This window comes from Channa argus, chromosome 1, assembly GCF_033026475.1.
Source record: "Channa argus isolate prfri chromosome 1, Channa argus male v1.0, whole genome shotgun sequence".
Lineage (NCBI taxonomy): Eukaryota > Metazoa > Chordata > Actinopteri > Anabantiformes > Channidae > Channa > Channa argus.
The window spans coordinates 19646574-19662705 of NC_090197.1; the positions used below are offsets into that span (position 1 = coordinate 19646574).

The 16132-nt window shown below is 40.3% G+C and overlaps 1 protein-coding gene across 20 annotated transcripts in view; it reads left to right on the forward strand.

The window, feature by feature from the left end:
* col16a1 (collagen, type XVI, alpha 1) overlaps nt 1–16132 on the forward strand; it is a 63014-nt gene that overhangs the window by 19112 nt on the left and 27770 nt on the right. For 18 of the 20 annotated variants that reach the window (XM_067505488.1, XM_067505513.1, XM_067505520.1 and 15 more), the window contains exons 5-14: nt 2826–2949; nt 3697–3978; nt 5127–5207; nt 7073–7141; nt 11867–11899; nt 14893–14928; nt 15035–15085; nt 15363–15395; nt 15547–15591; nt 16080–16118. In XM_067505488.1, the coding sequence (XP_067361589.1) occupies nt 2826–2949; nt 3697–3978; nt 5127–5207; nt 7073–7141; nt 11867–11899; nt 14893–14928; nt 15035–15085; nt 15363–15395; nt 15547–15591; nt 16080–16118 (793 nt within the window). The remainder of the gene's footprint in view (nt 1–2825; nt 2950–3696; nt 3979–5126; nt 5208–7072; nt 7142–11866; nt 11900–14892; nt 14929–15034; nt 15086–15362; nt 15396–15546; nt 15592–16079; nt 16119–16132) is intronic. The other 2 variants (XM_067505380.1, XM_067505430.1) reach the window with 2 other exon arrangements.

Here is a 16132-nt window from a genome sequence, read left to right on the forward strand (position 1 = left end):
TATTTATTTCAGTTTCGACATTTTTTAAATTAAAAATCTGAATGTGGGAACACCTGAAAAACTGTACAGCTTTACAACCTGAAAACTGAGACAATAATCAAATAATCAAAATCCAAGTTTATTATCCCTTTGATTTTCAAAGTAAACTATTTGAATCCGACAAAATCTGTGGCATTGAAATTGCACAGTTGGAGTTTGATGAGTAAAATGAAAAAAAAAAAAACAAAAACAAAAAACGCAGTGTTGTTTAAAGTCTCAAATAATCTGACATAGCCAGAAGAATGTTTTAATGTATTATTGGTCTCCTATAGATAAACTATATATTTTATATTTCAGCTTCAAGCTGTACACAGCACACTGTGTATAGCCTGGTGGGTATAATAAATTCAGGGATAGACTAAAAGCAATTGATTTCAGCACAGATAGAACCAAGTATAAGGGTGCCTATACACCTCTCCAGGTAAAATTCCCATCTTAAACCAGAATGTGCTTTAGATGTCCTCCTTTTTTTCCCCCCCTGCATCTCTCTCACTTGCACTGACTTTCTTCTTCTTCTCCTAAAACAAGAGAACCTAGAATAACTTTCTCTCAGGGATGGTAGAGGCTAGATCTGAATCTTCCGTTCGCATACTGAGTGATTTATTTCCCCAGTGCATGTAATGCGCCAAGGTGAGGTACTTTCAACTTAAAAGTCAATAGTTTAAAGCCCTGCAGCTCATGTTACTAATCGACAGCAACAACAACTTTATTCCCAATATTGGTTTTCTGTTTGCTTCTATGGTTGTCTGTCCATCCTTCCACACAGCCTCTTTCCATCTTCATATTATCTACCGGACTTTACTGTGGGTTAGTGAATATACTCACATGCATTTTCATACAATACCCACTGTTTCTTGGTCCTTCGCTATAGATCTCACTCTGCCTCTCTGTCTTTTCTTTCTCTTCCTTTCTATTTGTCTCTTCAGGTCTCCTGGTTCAACATTTTCTCTTTCACACCTTTTTCTGCTGCTCATCATCCCTCGATTTTGATGCCCTGTGGTTGGCTGTTCTCCCTTGGATCTTCCCTCAGTCATAAATCACTGTCACCCCACAGCGAGAAGTGGGAAACCAGGTGCCAGCATCAACAATTCTGTGTGTGTCTGTGTGTGTGTTTGCATGTGTATCCAAAGAGAGAAATAAATAGCACAGGTGAGAATATTTCTTAGTGTTCACCATCTCAGTGAGTATGTATTTCACTAGGCTTGTGAACCTTTTATGTTGTGGGCGTTTGTGAACCATTCATCTCTCAAAACATCTACACACTGTGGTGCAGGAGGTAGAGCGGCCATCCACCAATCCCCTCGTTGCTGGTTTGATCCCGAGGCTCGTCCGGTCACATATCGAAGTGTAATTGAGCAAGACACTGAACCCTAACTTAGTTGCTCCCGGTGAGCTTTGGCCAGCTGCATAGCAGCTCCCCCATTGGTGTGTGAGTGTGTGTGTGTGATTGTGAGTGCGAATGGGTGAATAAGAAGCAGTGTAAAGCGCTTTGAGTGCCAATAGGTAGAAAAGCGCTATATAAGTGCAGACCATTTACCATCTACCACACCTCCATGTAGTGAATATTTGTGTGCCTTGATGCCCTTGACCAAAACTGAAGGGGGCTTGCCGGACTGTATCTCCTTTAAAAATTAATGCCAGGGGAATACAAAAAGGAAACTTTGCATTCTATTGATGGCTGCAGTCACACAATGTGGGAGAAAAAGCAAAATTGAAAAAAATAAGGAAAGAAGAATCATGCATAGAATATAAATACTGTAAGCTCAGTGGTGTAAAAACAAAGGATTACATTGGCATTGTACTCATGAGGACATCAAAGAGACTAAAAGTTGTTTTAATTTAGATATAAGGCTTGGAAAGGCATTTTATTTAATGCTGTTGTTGAAGAAGAGACAAAAGGAGCAACGAAATAGAGCATCGTAGGGATGGCGTATTTTTTTAGGCAGACACAGAAGCTTGCATCTTCTTTGTTTCCAAGACAAACTGATACCTATGAAAATTAAAATTTTTTGTTCAGCAGGATAATCTTCCCAGATTTATGATTTGTGAAGCCTAAATATGGTCACATGACTTCAATTTGTAGTTAAATGTTACACACTTACCTATTTTACAAAGGCCTTTCTTCTTCAAATATCAATTCACAAAAAAACATGGACTTGGCACAATAGAACCAGAAATGAAAAGCTGCTGACTGATATCTGGCTATTAGGACACATTCCTGCAGGAGCCTATTGAGAGCTCAAGTTTAAGAGACTGAGTAGGGAGTATTCTATTATTCTATCGCTACTATTTTTTTTTTATTGCACTACCATAAATGTTCCCGAAAGAGATGGATTGTATCCTTTGTCCTTTCTTTTTCTTCTAAAGTTCCTCTAAAGTAATCCCGTGACCCTACATTTTCCACAAATCTGCTGATTTCTTTTTTTTTTTGTTAGGACCCCTGTGCATGGTGAATGGTATCTGCTAAATACTCCAATATGTTCACTTGAATATTTTGTTTCAGTGTGCGGATGTTGCCGACCAGGTAGGTGTTTTTGGCTGACAATTAGTGATAGCCATTAGAACAGTGTTTAATACAGTATAATGCCAAGTTTTAATAATGGCTTTGTGTAATCTCCAAGGCCTGATGCCAAAGTCTAAATTTCTGTCATCTGATAACACTCTACATGTGTAATAAACTGCTGAAGTGAAACGTTTTTGTGAATCCGTACTTTTCACAACGAATTTCACAAGTCCCATGAAGAAGAGGGCTGTGTCCCTGATCTTTCTGAACTTCTTTGTTGCAGTGAGGTGTTCCCTCATGGCCTACCTAAAGAGTTCACCCTGGTCTTCACCCTGGCTTTAAAGAAGGCTGCCCTGAAGGACACTACCTACCTTTTCCAGATATCTGATCAGCAGGGATACCCGCAGGTGCACCTTTTTCTCATTCTCTGCTTCCTGCATAATTTTCACTATTCTTCCCTCTGCCTTTCCTGCCTTTGCTCTCTCTTCCTCCATCTATCTACCATTTATTCATCACATCTTTTTGTCTTCTCATTCTTCCTGACTCTCATCTCTCTTTTGCCTAGTCATCCGCTTTTCCCTTCGATTTCTTCTCTCTGGTGACACCTTTTCAATTCTCTCTCCCCTTTCATTCCATGTGCCTTTTGTCCTCTTATTCTTCATCCGATCCCCCTCTCTCTCACTCCCTGTCTTGCCGTCATTCCTTCCCTGATCAGCCGCTGCTCTCCTCTTTCATTCACCTTCATTGTTATTCAAGTGTGTGCCATGATGAAGCACTGGTGTCTCCCAGTGTCCCCATAATCACTAAGAGTCTGAGACCAGATTTAAATACTCAATGTATATGATGGATGGAGGCCAAGTCGCCTCATTAAGAGTGATTGATTGGCTTTTCTGCATGTATGTGTAATTACAGCGTCTTCCCCTTTATTTCATCTCTTCTGCTGTGTTCTACAGCTGTGTTAGTTAGTAGCAACACGTACCTATTACTCTTATTTGATGCCACTCATACAACTTAAGATACAGTACATTTCCTTTATCCACAGGTCTGAGCAGAGTGACCTAGCATACTGAACACACTGTTGGTAGATAAGCACTAGTGCACATTCAAACCTTTCCCAATTATCTCTTTCCCACATCTCCACCTGGACAACCCAGCTCTCTGTAGACCTCAATGGCCCTGATGGCACCCTGTCCCTGCGAGCCATAGGGGAAAACCCTGAAGCCGACCTAGTGAGCTGTGTGTTCACTGGGGAGGGGGTGGAGGCTCTGATGGACTTGCGCTGGCATAAGGTGGCCTTAAGTGTGCAACAAGAGGCTGTCTCCCTCCATGTGGACTGCAGCTCTATTGAAACCAAGCCTCTGGAGCCACGTGGAGTTCTACCCACTGATGGACACACTCTGCTGGGAATTCGGGCCTCTGACGCTGGACCTGTGCTGGTATTACAATCTTAACTCTAAGACCTTTTTTTATATACCACTTTTCCTAAAAAAAGTTACAAATTGACAAACAAAACAAATATTAGTCTGCTAAAATAACAAGACTACCAAGAAATGCAAAATAACCCTAATAAAATTTCTAAAAACTAAAAACTAAAACTAAAATTTGTGCACACTGTGAAGAAATGCACTTATAAGCATTTCTGACCCATAAAGTAGCAATGGCAAGAATGGGACGAACACAAGGTCACAGTAACCTTTAATTGTGACCACCAAAATGTAATCAGTCCTTTTGGACATACGTGCACATGGAGGGATAACCTGAAAACCTAATGCATCCAGATCAGCTATCACCAGTGCAGAGGCATAAAAACCTATGAGCAAGAAAAAGATGTGGGGGGAAAAAAAGATATGCGCTCTGTTTAATTTGATTAAATATGCTGTGTGGCTGCCCTGGCTTGACAGTTGAAGAGCTTCTGATCAAGGTTAAGCTTTGCAATGTAAATGTCATCTAAACCTACTCTTTAAAAGCGTGATGACCTTTAAGCTCTCTTTGTATGAAGAACAAACTTTTACTTTTCTGTAAAAGAAGAAGTTTGAATGATCCAATTGCCATTACTGGGACTGTGTACAGTATACCTTACAGAATGGCACGACATTTGCTGCATAATTTAATGCAGAATAATCCTGGCATATATAATAGCGGCAATGCTGGAATCATTATTGTCTCCATGTGTATGTTTAAATTTGGGTGCATGTGTGTGTGCATAAGACTATAAGCTAAGCTTCTGAGGTGCAGTTTTCTTTGAGGTATTTTCATCTACTCCTGATTTAAAAATCCAGTGAACTGCCCAGCAAGCATGGGCCTGTAGTGAGCAGGGAGCTCTAATGCTGAATAGATCGAGTAATCCAAACACAGCTTGACATTCTGTTACCTGGCATTTTTAGAAAAGATGCTGGGTCTTTTATTATCATATGGGAGGAGCAGTGTTTTCCTTTGGTTTTATATTTATGAGAACCTACAATATTTGACTCTGAACCTTGCTGCTTATTAAACCTTTTAAAACATTTAGATCCTTAAAAGACAAAGCAGAGAACTTATAGAGACCTGCCTGTGTGATATATTACAATGTTTTTCTCTCCCTCAGATGGACATTCAACAGGTGATGCTGTATTGTGACCCCTCCCTCGCCATCCAAGAGGCCTGCTGTGACATACCTGGGGCTCGGGTGAGAACACCAGCCTTCACTAGCTTTTTCAAAATGGCTAAATGTAACTTTTCACAACTGCTGACAAAACAAAGATAAACCTGGAATTAGGCAGCTCAGCATTCTGGGAGTTACACAGATGGACAGAGCTACTTCCCAAAATGTTGAGTTTTTCACTTTGATGCCCAGCTGCTGTTGTTCTGAAACCTGTAAGGGTTTACCAACATTCAGTGGGATTCTTGTTGTGCTGCTATTTCTCAACAAGGAGTTTATGCTAGTTTGAAGAGAACCCATCTGAACCAGTGGGCCCAGATATTATTGATATTATCCAATTGAAGCAACATCATCATAGGAACTGTATCTGTGAAAGTTCTCAGGACACATAAAATATCTAAATAATATTATAGCAGACAGTCCCTGCATTTGCCCTACAGGCTTATTCTTGTTAATCATGCTTTGTCTTCGCAGATGATGCAATTTTTAACTCTTTTTAGGTAGTCAGAAGTAAAAGCTAATGACTGCCTTGAAGATTTAGATATGCAGAGAGAGTTCTCATTTTATAGTGCCATGTCATTGACTGCACGGGAGCATGAGCAGCATACTGTACATGTTCAGGGGCTGTGTTTAATATTGGACATTATGAATAAAATTTGTCAAAGGCTTTAAGTAATTATGTTACCAGTATCGGTTATTCTCCTAAAGTGTTACTAAAGGTCTAATCGAAACATAATTTTTTTACAGCTTCAGAAATACAAATTTGTGTCTTTTTCTCTCTTTCTTTTTTAAATTTATTTATTTATTTTTTATTTTTTTATATAAATCTCTACCTTTTATTTTATTATGTCTTTTTTGAATTTGTGGAACTGTGGCTTGTAGGCTTGAGACAAAACCTTTACAAAATATAAAACAGATTCATTGGACATAAATACAACAGGATGTTTCTGTTTGACAGTCAAAAACAAAGCTAGTGATTGTTCAGGTATGGGAAGAATTGCAAACAACCAATTGTTGGCCTTATTTTTTAAGCTGAAGGTATTTTTGTGCTCAGCCAACTTTTTATGAGAGTTTTCCCAGGTGTCTCTGCTTACGTGTCTCTGTGCGTGAGTGCCTGTGTACTTTTTATTACCAAATGAATTCAAGAGTGGGATATGAGCAGGGAGAGAAACTCTGAAATTGGAAAAAGTAGAGGGCTCTACTTTTTCAAGGAAGGACAGAATGCTGTAAAATGGATTAGAGGGTTTGATGAAGGAAACCTCTTCTCCTTTGCTCGAGGCATGTGTGCTGCAAGGCTCCCTCCAAGTTGCATTTAAGTTTCAAATGAGATGTGGAGGGGCTTGATACATATACTTACACTGTGATTTGCATGAAGGCTAGAGCTTCTCTAAACACAGAAATACTTGTCATGAGCTTTGACATTGGGTTCTGAATGCTACACTACTCAGTAACATTCAGTGGTACAGGAACATTCATTGTTTATGTGGATATTGGATTTTCTTACAAATTTTGAATATATTGTCCTTTAAATTAGTACAGACAATTTACTGTTTCAGGATGATGATCCAACAGTTTTGGTGAATTTGTCATTATTTACCTGACACGTGTGTCCAGTCAGTGAGTGTGTTTAGAAATTTGTTTTCTGACCAAACATGTGTATATTAATGTCATACCATTAGACACTTTGCAGAATGAGGAAACATTATCATGCAAATAAGTTTAAATGTCCAATGTAGATCAACTAGATCAACTACTGTAGCAACAAGGTAGCACTGATATTTAATATGTCCGATATTTACATCCTTCCAGAGCTGAAATAAAGAATTCACATTGACATCACTACAGAAGACTCCTACTCTTTCTTAAATTATCTATCTCTAACATGCTTGCAGTGCCCACCTGATGCTCCCAAGAGCCGGCGTGCTGCTGAGAATGAGCTGTTTGAAAATACCTTTACTCAGGTAAATTAAAAACCACCACTCACACACACACAATGAAATTTATTGCTTCTTTCAGATTAAAAAAAACTATGCAGAACATATTTGATGCAACCACAAAGCGGCACAAGCCCGTATCTTCTTGTGCCAGTCCCAAGTCTGAATAAATGCAGAGGGTTGTGTAAAGAAGGCCATCTGACATAAAACACATGCCAAAATATTCATGCAAATTATGACTTGCACACTGAATCTGAGGAGGCTTAGTTGTTTTATAATGGGTCGCCTACGAAGAGAAATGGAGTAGGAATTATCCAGACAGAGGAGTTTGTGAGAACGTTCTAGAGGTGGAAAGAGTAACAGACAGGTTGATGAGTCTGAAGCTGAAAATTCAAGGCGTGATGTTCAATGTTGTTAGTGGTTGTATCCCACAGGTAGGATGTGAGTTAGAAGAGAAGGAGAAAATCTGGAGTGAGTTAGATGAAGTTATGCAGAGCATCCCCAGAGGTGAGAGAGTGGTGATTGGTGCAAATTTCAATGGACATGTAGGTGAAGGGAACAGAGGTGATGAGAATGTGATGGGCAGGATTGTTCTTCAGGACAGGAACACAGAAGGACAGATGGTGGTAGACTTTGTAAAAAAGAATGGAAATTACTGTAGTGAACACTTTCTTCCAGAAGATGCAGGAAGATAGAGTGACATATAAGAGTATTGGTAGAAGCACTCAGGTGGACTACATCTTGTGTAGATGTTGTAATCTGAAAGAGATCAGTGACTGCAAAGTATTGGTGGGGAGAGTGTAGCCAGACCACACAGGATGGTGGTTTATAAAATGACTCTGGGGATGAGGAAGATGAGGAGGACTAAGGCAGAGCAGAGGAAGCTGAAAAAGGAAATGTTGTGCAGTTTTCAGGGAGGAGCTGACAGACAGAGACAAGCTCTGGGTGGTCAGGAAGTGCTCCCAGATGACTGGACCACTACAGCTAATTTTATCAGGGAGACAGGTAGGAGGGTACTCGGTGTGTCATCTGGAAAGAGGAAAGTGGACAAGGAGACTTGGTGGTGGAATGAGGAAGTTCAGGAGTGTATACAGGGAAAGAGGTTAGCTAAGAAGAAGTAGGACACTGAGAGAACTGAAGAAAGTAGACAGGAGTACAGGGAGATGCAGCGTAAGGTGAAGGTAGAGGTGGCAAAGGCCAAACAAAGAGCATATGAGGACTCGTATGCTAGGTTGGAAACTAAAGAGGGAGAGGTGGATTTGTACAGGTTGGCCAGACAAAGACATAGAGATGGAAAGGATGTGCAGCAGGTTAGCGTGATTAAAGATAATGATGGAAATGTATTGACAGGTGCCAGGAGTGTGATGGAAGGATAGAAGGACAACTTGAAAAGGTAAAATGAAAAAGAACAAAGAGTAAAGAGGTGACTGGTGTGGAGCAGGAAGTAGCAAAGAGGTGAAGAGGCGAGTGCAAGCAGGTTGGAACGGGTAGAGAAAAGTGTCAGGTGTGTTGTGTGATAAAAGAGTATCACCGAGAATGAAAGGAAAGGTGTTCAAGACGGTGGTGAGACCAGCGATGTTGTTCGGCTTAGAGACAGTGGCACTGAAGAAAAGACAGGAGGCAGAGCTGGAGGTAGCAGAGCTTAAGATGTTGAGGTTCTTTTTGGGAGTGACGAGGATGGACAGGATCAGGAATAAAGACATCAGAGGGACAGCTCATGTTAGATGTTTTGGAGATAAAGTAAGAGGCCAGATTTAGGTGGTTTGGACAAGTTCAGAGGAGAAACTGTGAATATATCGGTGGAAGGATGCTGAGGTTGGAGCTGCCAGGGACGAGGTCTAGAGGAAAAGCAAAGAGGAGATTTATGGATGTAGTGAGAGAGGACATGAAGTAAGTTGGTGTGAGAGAAGAGGAAGCAGAGGACAGGGTTAGATGGGGACAATTCCCCTGAAAGGGAAAAGCTAAAAGGAAAAGATTTCATCACACATAAATGTGAATACGATATAATGAAAATATGTTTGTTATGCTTCAAATATCGTAAACGTAATGACAAGTATTGATGTTGATGGAAAAAAAGTCTCAGGATCTTTCACAAACACTTTGTCCCCATTGTAAATTACCACAACACATGGATCCCATCAGACCTAGACATAACACACAGACACACAGACAGTTTGACTTCTACTGGAAAGAAATCAATGGCCTCTATGACTTATACCAAATGGACTTGCTGTTTCTTCCTGCAAAAAAAACATGTTTTCTACTCTGCTGCACTCTTCAGCACTTCGAGGTTTTATATGACTTCACTTCAGTTACGTCTGCTGGTAGCGATTTTTCAAAGTGTCCGCGGGCATCATCAGTTGCTTGACAAATAAAGCCTTATGCAACACATGCAAGCAGATTTCACGCACATTTCTGTTATGTTTTGCCATGGCTGTGTCAGTGCCGTCTGATACATGAAGTCCTTTTTTTTTTTCACACCATGTCTTTCATCATTCATATTAATGAGATCTATATCCAATTATCTATTCATTAAGGCCTGGTGTTTGTCTTGTGGAGTGCTGGTGTTAACTTAGAGCTCTGGCAGACTTCGGGACACAGTCATCAATCCAGTAGAAGGTCTCCAGCCAGACACAGTTACGGGTCATGCATACCGTCTCTGTCTGTGTTTGTTTCTCGCACCTTTCACACACTCTTTTGCCGCTGTCATTGGCTATCGCTGACTGACTTGACTTGAATATGGATAACGTTTTATGTTTAGACCTATATCGCTTGAACGTCCATGAAAACTGCTTGTCCTAATTTGACTTTTTCTATCCGTTCTCCTCTCTGTTGCTCTCATTTAGACACACACACACATACACACACACACTCTAGCACACACTTGTACATACATGCACAGACTAACTGGAGGGCTTTCTATTTTTATCCGTATGCTTTCTGCATTCAGTAAATGAACTATGAAATCCAAGATTCCAATGTGCAGGCCAGATGTCATTAGGCCATAGAGCTGTTTCCATTAAACTAAGCCTTACTGAGTGACATATTAAACACAGCATACGTGGAATGTCATGTGTGCTGTAATGGAAGCAGTACTGTATATAATTGCTACGGAGTGAGCTCGCGGTAATCTGAGGTCAGCTATCAGTGTGATATAATTTCTGTGGATGTGGATGACTTTGAGAACCTGTAACATAAAGGTTTTTTTTACTCCTTAAATAGCTGCATATTCCATAATCTATTCCATTCCATAATCTAATTATTTTCTGAATTCACACTAACATTAACACAAATATTTTGTCTTGTTCCAACTTCTAGTCTTCTTCAAGCTATATTCTGCATACTATGAGTGCATTATTCAGACACAGACTCAACCAAACCATATTTTATTTTTGCGTCGTTCATCATTTTATGCACATTTCTTTGAATATCCTGCCTGACATATTTAGTGTCTTTGGAAAGTTTGGGACGAATATTACAGAAAGGCCTGTTGGGTTGACCAATGTGTTGTGTTGGAGCCCACCTCAGCTGGCAGTGGGCGAGAGGGAGAAAACCCCCCTGGACAGGTCTCCAGTCTTTCTCAGGGCCAACACAGAGAGACGTACAGTACACAGACAGACAACCATTCACATTCACACCTATGGGCAACTTATAGTAACCAATTGGGATGAAACAGAAGTACCCAGAGCAGAGCAGAAATACATTGTAAACCCAATCGTCTGGATAAGTTTAATGATCTCTCTTTGCATCTACTAGTAGAATTAGTTGGTGTAAAGGTGTGTGCAGTATTGCTTGCATCTGTGTTTGACCCATAGAGGCAAATGCCTCCCTGATGTATGACAAATTTCACCCAGACTGTTGCTTGTCTTCAAACACACTGTAGTCTGACACTGTAAACCTTTGCTTTCATACCAGCTCCAAGCTGAAAGGTCATCTACTGTAGGTCTTTCAAGACTGTGTTTCCCCAGGCTCAGTGTGTTTCTGGCTGACTTCTTATGATGAGGTCCTACACCAGCTGTAAAAATTTGTTCTCTCTTATTCCTTTGCTGAAACTCCTTACATATCTGCATCTCACTTACTTCACTTGAACAAATAATTTTTTCAGCTTTCCAGTCCTTCCTACATCTTGTTGTTGATTCTTTTTTTGTCTGATTTGTAACTCTGTGCACAGCAGGGTCCATCTCTTCCTTTGCCTCAAGGCTCATGAGTTACAGAACGTCTCCTCCTCTCTGTATTCATCCTCTTTCATCTCTATTTTTTCTCTCAGAATGCAGAACAACTGTTAATGTACCCCTATATGGCACAGAGATGGCCTTTATTTCTCCTTTCTTTGTATCTGTATATCTGATGCAATGAATTGTAATGACAACAAGGTTTAAAAGGACGCACTGCACATGCAACAGGAAAACACTTTGCCTATGCCAAGGATGCTGTATGACATTGATATTACAGAGACAGATTCCTGCCTTTTCTGAGAACATCTTCAAGAGATTCTGTGACTCTGAACTGCCATGGAGCTGGTGCTGAATGGGAATATGAAGTGTATGTTCAAAGCTTGGAGGAGAATTTTGATCATGTAGATTTATTTCTTGATATAATTTCAGCAGAAGCTAATTTTGGACCAATGTGAAGCCAGAAATGGTAGTAATATTGAGGTCATGTTAAGGCGTGATGTGAAAGAAATGCTTTTTCGAATCTCTGTCTGTCTTTCTTATTTGTTCTCTTTCTTCCCTTTTCCTTTTTTTCCAACAGGACATTTTTGCATCCAAAGATGTGGCAAAGAAAGTAAGCCTTACAAATCCCACCCACATATTCACGGTTTTCTTATGGGACATGCTGATTAGAGGAATTGAATATGTTAAATTCGACTGGGGACCAGTCCAATGTGTACCCTTCTTTTAACCCAGTGACTCCTGAAATAAGGTCCAGGATTAGCATGGTTGGATAAAGAGATATCTAACTATGAATATATGCAGGCCATATGAGTGGGATGTGCGCAATTTTATGTTGCGTGTATGTGTTGTGCATGAAATAAAAACAAAATCTATATTTTCCACCTGCCTCGCTCACATGTACAAAGCTTGCTGACCAACTGAGCACTGATTTACACCTCATTATGCGCTGAGTCTCAGTTGGAACTTGCCGCTGCCTATTAATATTGTCATTCACCTGCAATAGGCATGTTCTGTTCACAAATAGAATGCAAAACTCAAGGTGCATCATTATGTCGTTCCTGTGTGTGCTTACTAATGCAGAGAGCTGCCTCCTGTGACTTCCACAATGTAGGTTATTACCTGTGTGGAAGCGCACAGCTTGCCCTGCCACTGGGGCCACATACTTGCTAAAGAATCAAAGTGACTTTTGAGTTGTGAACTTAATTTGGTCAAATTACAAAGATGACATTTTCTTTTCAGGAATAAAAAAAGGAGTAGCACCCACCCATAAATAATATAATACATGATAATAGAATATAATACTGGAAATACTATTAATATCCACTGCAGCACCAAAACTGACAAATATGTCAAGCAGGCCTGTGCCGTAATGTGAAATGGCAATAGCAAATCTGAATGAACTTGGCTTCACAGTCTTACAGCTCAGGCAGAAACTTTTCATCACATTGTTAATGTGATGCTGCTTCAGCTATTCCTTTATAATATGTCCCAGCTACATCAGTGGGTTCTTGGTTATGGGTCAAAAGGCTCAGCACCTCCAGTCAGCAGGAATCTATTAACCAAAAAAGGCTATTCCATTTAAAAAAGAAAAATCTTAGTGTCAGCTTCCTTTCTTGCCCATTAGATCAGGCATCACAGATTGTCATCACACATTTGGCACAGAAAATTACAACAGAGAACATTGTGAATTTATGCTTACTCATGTATGTATTTGATTTTCATTGGTGCTCATTGTTCTGTTAAGCTCTTTCTGCTGGAGAGGCAATGAAATGCAGACAAAAAAAATGCTCATTAGGATGTTTAATACCAAAAGGTAAGCTCCACTGACAGGATATTGGCACCAAAATATCAGCTTGTCTTTTGAGATTTTTGAATAAATGAGCATAGGTGTTGGCATGCAGAATGAGAGCCTGTGTAATGGGTTGTTGGAAATTACAAAGTGAGCCTATTTATTTGAATGCTAAATACCTAAAGACCACCATGCCAAAATGTAAAACTTTGTACTGGAACGTCAAACAAAGAGGCTGAAACTTGCACTAATTACACTTTAGAGTATGTTTTACCAATGGATAACTAGATTACTATCATGGACTGACGTTTCCCAGGTTAAAATAACTAATCAAATAGCAAGGAAATAAAAGTACTGCAGCTGTGATGATTAGTGGAGACTAACACAGAACTAAAAAGAGTGAACAATAGACTTACATTTTCCAATAACATGAAGCACAACTCAAAATCTACGCTAATGTAGCTTAGTGTTTGTTAAATGTGTGTGTTTGTAGCAGTTATTTCAACTCGAAATATTAATACTGGGTTCACAGCTTTCTGTGCTTCCCCCAAGTGGCCAAAAAGGTCTTTGCCTGGGTAAAACCAGATGCCACGTGTTAAAATGATTTGCCGTGAACATTTGCCAGTACTACAAATACTACAGCCAACATGTGAGCTGGTGTAATGTAGTGATGTAATATGCAGAGAAACATCCCACTTGTGGAAACCCTTAACTTGTAGCAACAGTTTTGTGAAAATCAAAAGTATAAAAGAAATACAGAAATTCTACCACTAAGTACCAAGCTTAACCTGCAGTGTACAAGTCTATGGACATACAAACTTGTTATGCTGTACAGTGAACATGACATTTTCCTTATTAAAAAAAGTCAATTTCTCCTAATTAAATGAGAGCAATAATGACAGCAATGTGGCCTTAATTAAATATCATATTTTAGTGCTGTTTCCTATTGTAGATAGAAAGAATACTGCTCTTTTACAACTGACTTCAGGCTTTTCATGCCCACAAGCCGAAGAATGCAGAGAACAAATAACAAAGGCAAAACTGCAGAGGTTTTAAATGGGACTATAGGAGAACTTGACTCAGCCTACTGACAGAGACAAGAGCTCGGAAAGAGTGACTCGTCACTGCAGCTGGCCGAGCCAACTCTTGATAGATTTGTAGCTCACAGGAGGGAGTTGGGGGGATGGGGTTGCAGAGAAGAGGGAGAATTACACACCGGTCTGTGCTTTTACCAACTTTCTTATGTTGTAGCAGCATGCTCATATCTGCAGCTTCAATATATCCAAACTTCCTGGTGTGTGAAAGCAACATTCCCAGAAACACCAGGTGGGGGATTCAGCTTTAATTACTCGTTTCCACTAAAAATGCTTCAGTTATTTGTATTGCTTATCCTAGTTTGGAATACTACATTGCTTTCTTATTGGAATGTGTGTGTGTGTGTGTGTGTGTGTGCTCTCCTTTGAGAAACAGCTGGTCTGCTCACTCCTGTGCTGTGGGTATCAGACATCCTATTGATCTCCATCTCCTGGGACATGTGTGCACATGCATGCGTGTGTGAATGTGCCCTCTTGCCAACCTCACATCCTTTTTATCTGCATATCATGGCAGCATAGGGGTTCAGCACAGTTTAGTTCTGTGTAACAGTGCCACCACCTGGTGACTACAGAAATTACAAGACATTTATTTCTTAAGTTAGAAGCTTTATTAGCTGTCTTTGGTCATCATTGAGGACATGTGAACATTTAAAAACCTCAGTGAATATTAAATATAGTTTGGTAATAATTATCTCTTTCTCTCTGTCTGTGTGTCTGTAGTGTGCTGGTTGTTTATTCCTGAGTAGGGAAGACAATGTAAGGATCACTGATCTTTACTTTCTGTTCTTTCTGTGAGAAGATGTCAAAAGTGTAGCACTGTGGAGTGTGTAACGATGTGTGTGTGTGCGTGTGTGTGTTTCAGGTAGAAAATTTAGCTGGAGGTGCTGGGTTGAAAGGAGAAAAAGGTGACCGGGTAAGTGTTGAATGAACATCCACACAAATCTGTGTGTGTATGTGTGTGGTAGGACTAATTTCAAAGGAATGTGGGACGTGATCACATGTGCCCAGACCTGCCCAGCGATGTGACTAAGCACTATCAACACACATCTCCACATGCTTTTATGCTGCTGTATTTTAACATGATGCTGACTCTGGACCAATTCCAAGCTGATATTCATTCTCCAACACTCATTTATTCCGTTCCTCCACCACAAGCAATCATTCTTATTTTGTGTTCCTCTCTATCTTAGGGTGATGCCTGTTCTGGCTCCCATTCAGGTCCAGTAAGTAACTTTGCCAATATGTCTCACTCATCACACTGTGCCTCATTTTGTCAAAAAAAGCATTGTGTTGCCATTTGTCTACGTAATCAGAGCTTTTTTAGAAATGTATTTATGTTATAAAACATGTAAACCAAAGTGTCTCTAACCTCAGTGCACAGAAGGACCCAAAGGCCAGAAGGGAGAAAAAGGCGAGGTGGTGAGTGCCAATGTTTTGCTACGGGTCACAGCCCACATCCCGCGGCCTCCAAATCCCGCTGTCCCTTCATCTATTTAGTTTGATCTTTATTCAAAACCTCATTATCATGCATCCACTCCCAATATTAATTATGAAGTGGGAATGCGTGTGTGTGCGTTGTTTTTACCAGTGAGTTACTGTGTGTGCGTGAATATCTCGATGACTATGATTGCATGTTATGTTGTGAATTTATTTCTCTGTGTAATTTTGATTTATTGTATTCATATACATATACATCTGCATTTACCCCAGATTCTTGTCTGCGTTTCTCGGGCGGTTTGTGTGTGCGCGCGCGTGTCTCTGTGTAAAGAACATGGGTCCTGCTGTTAGTCCATAAGGGTTGTTGACTTGTCGCTGTGTTGTTTGCTATGCTCCAGTGGTGTGTGTGTGATGTCTCTTTAGAGCTAGGTCATTGATCTGAGCCTTGTCTCTATTCCCTCTCTCCACAGGCAGTGCCCACCAACTGGGGCGAAGCAGCTGGATACAAGGTGGGTGAAAGGTT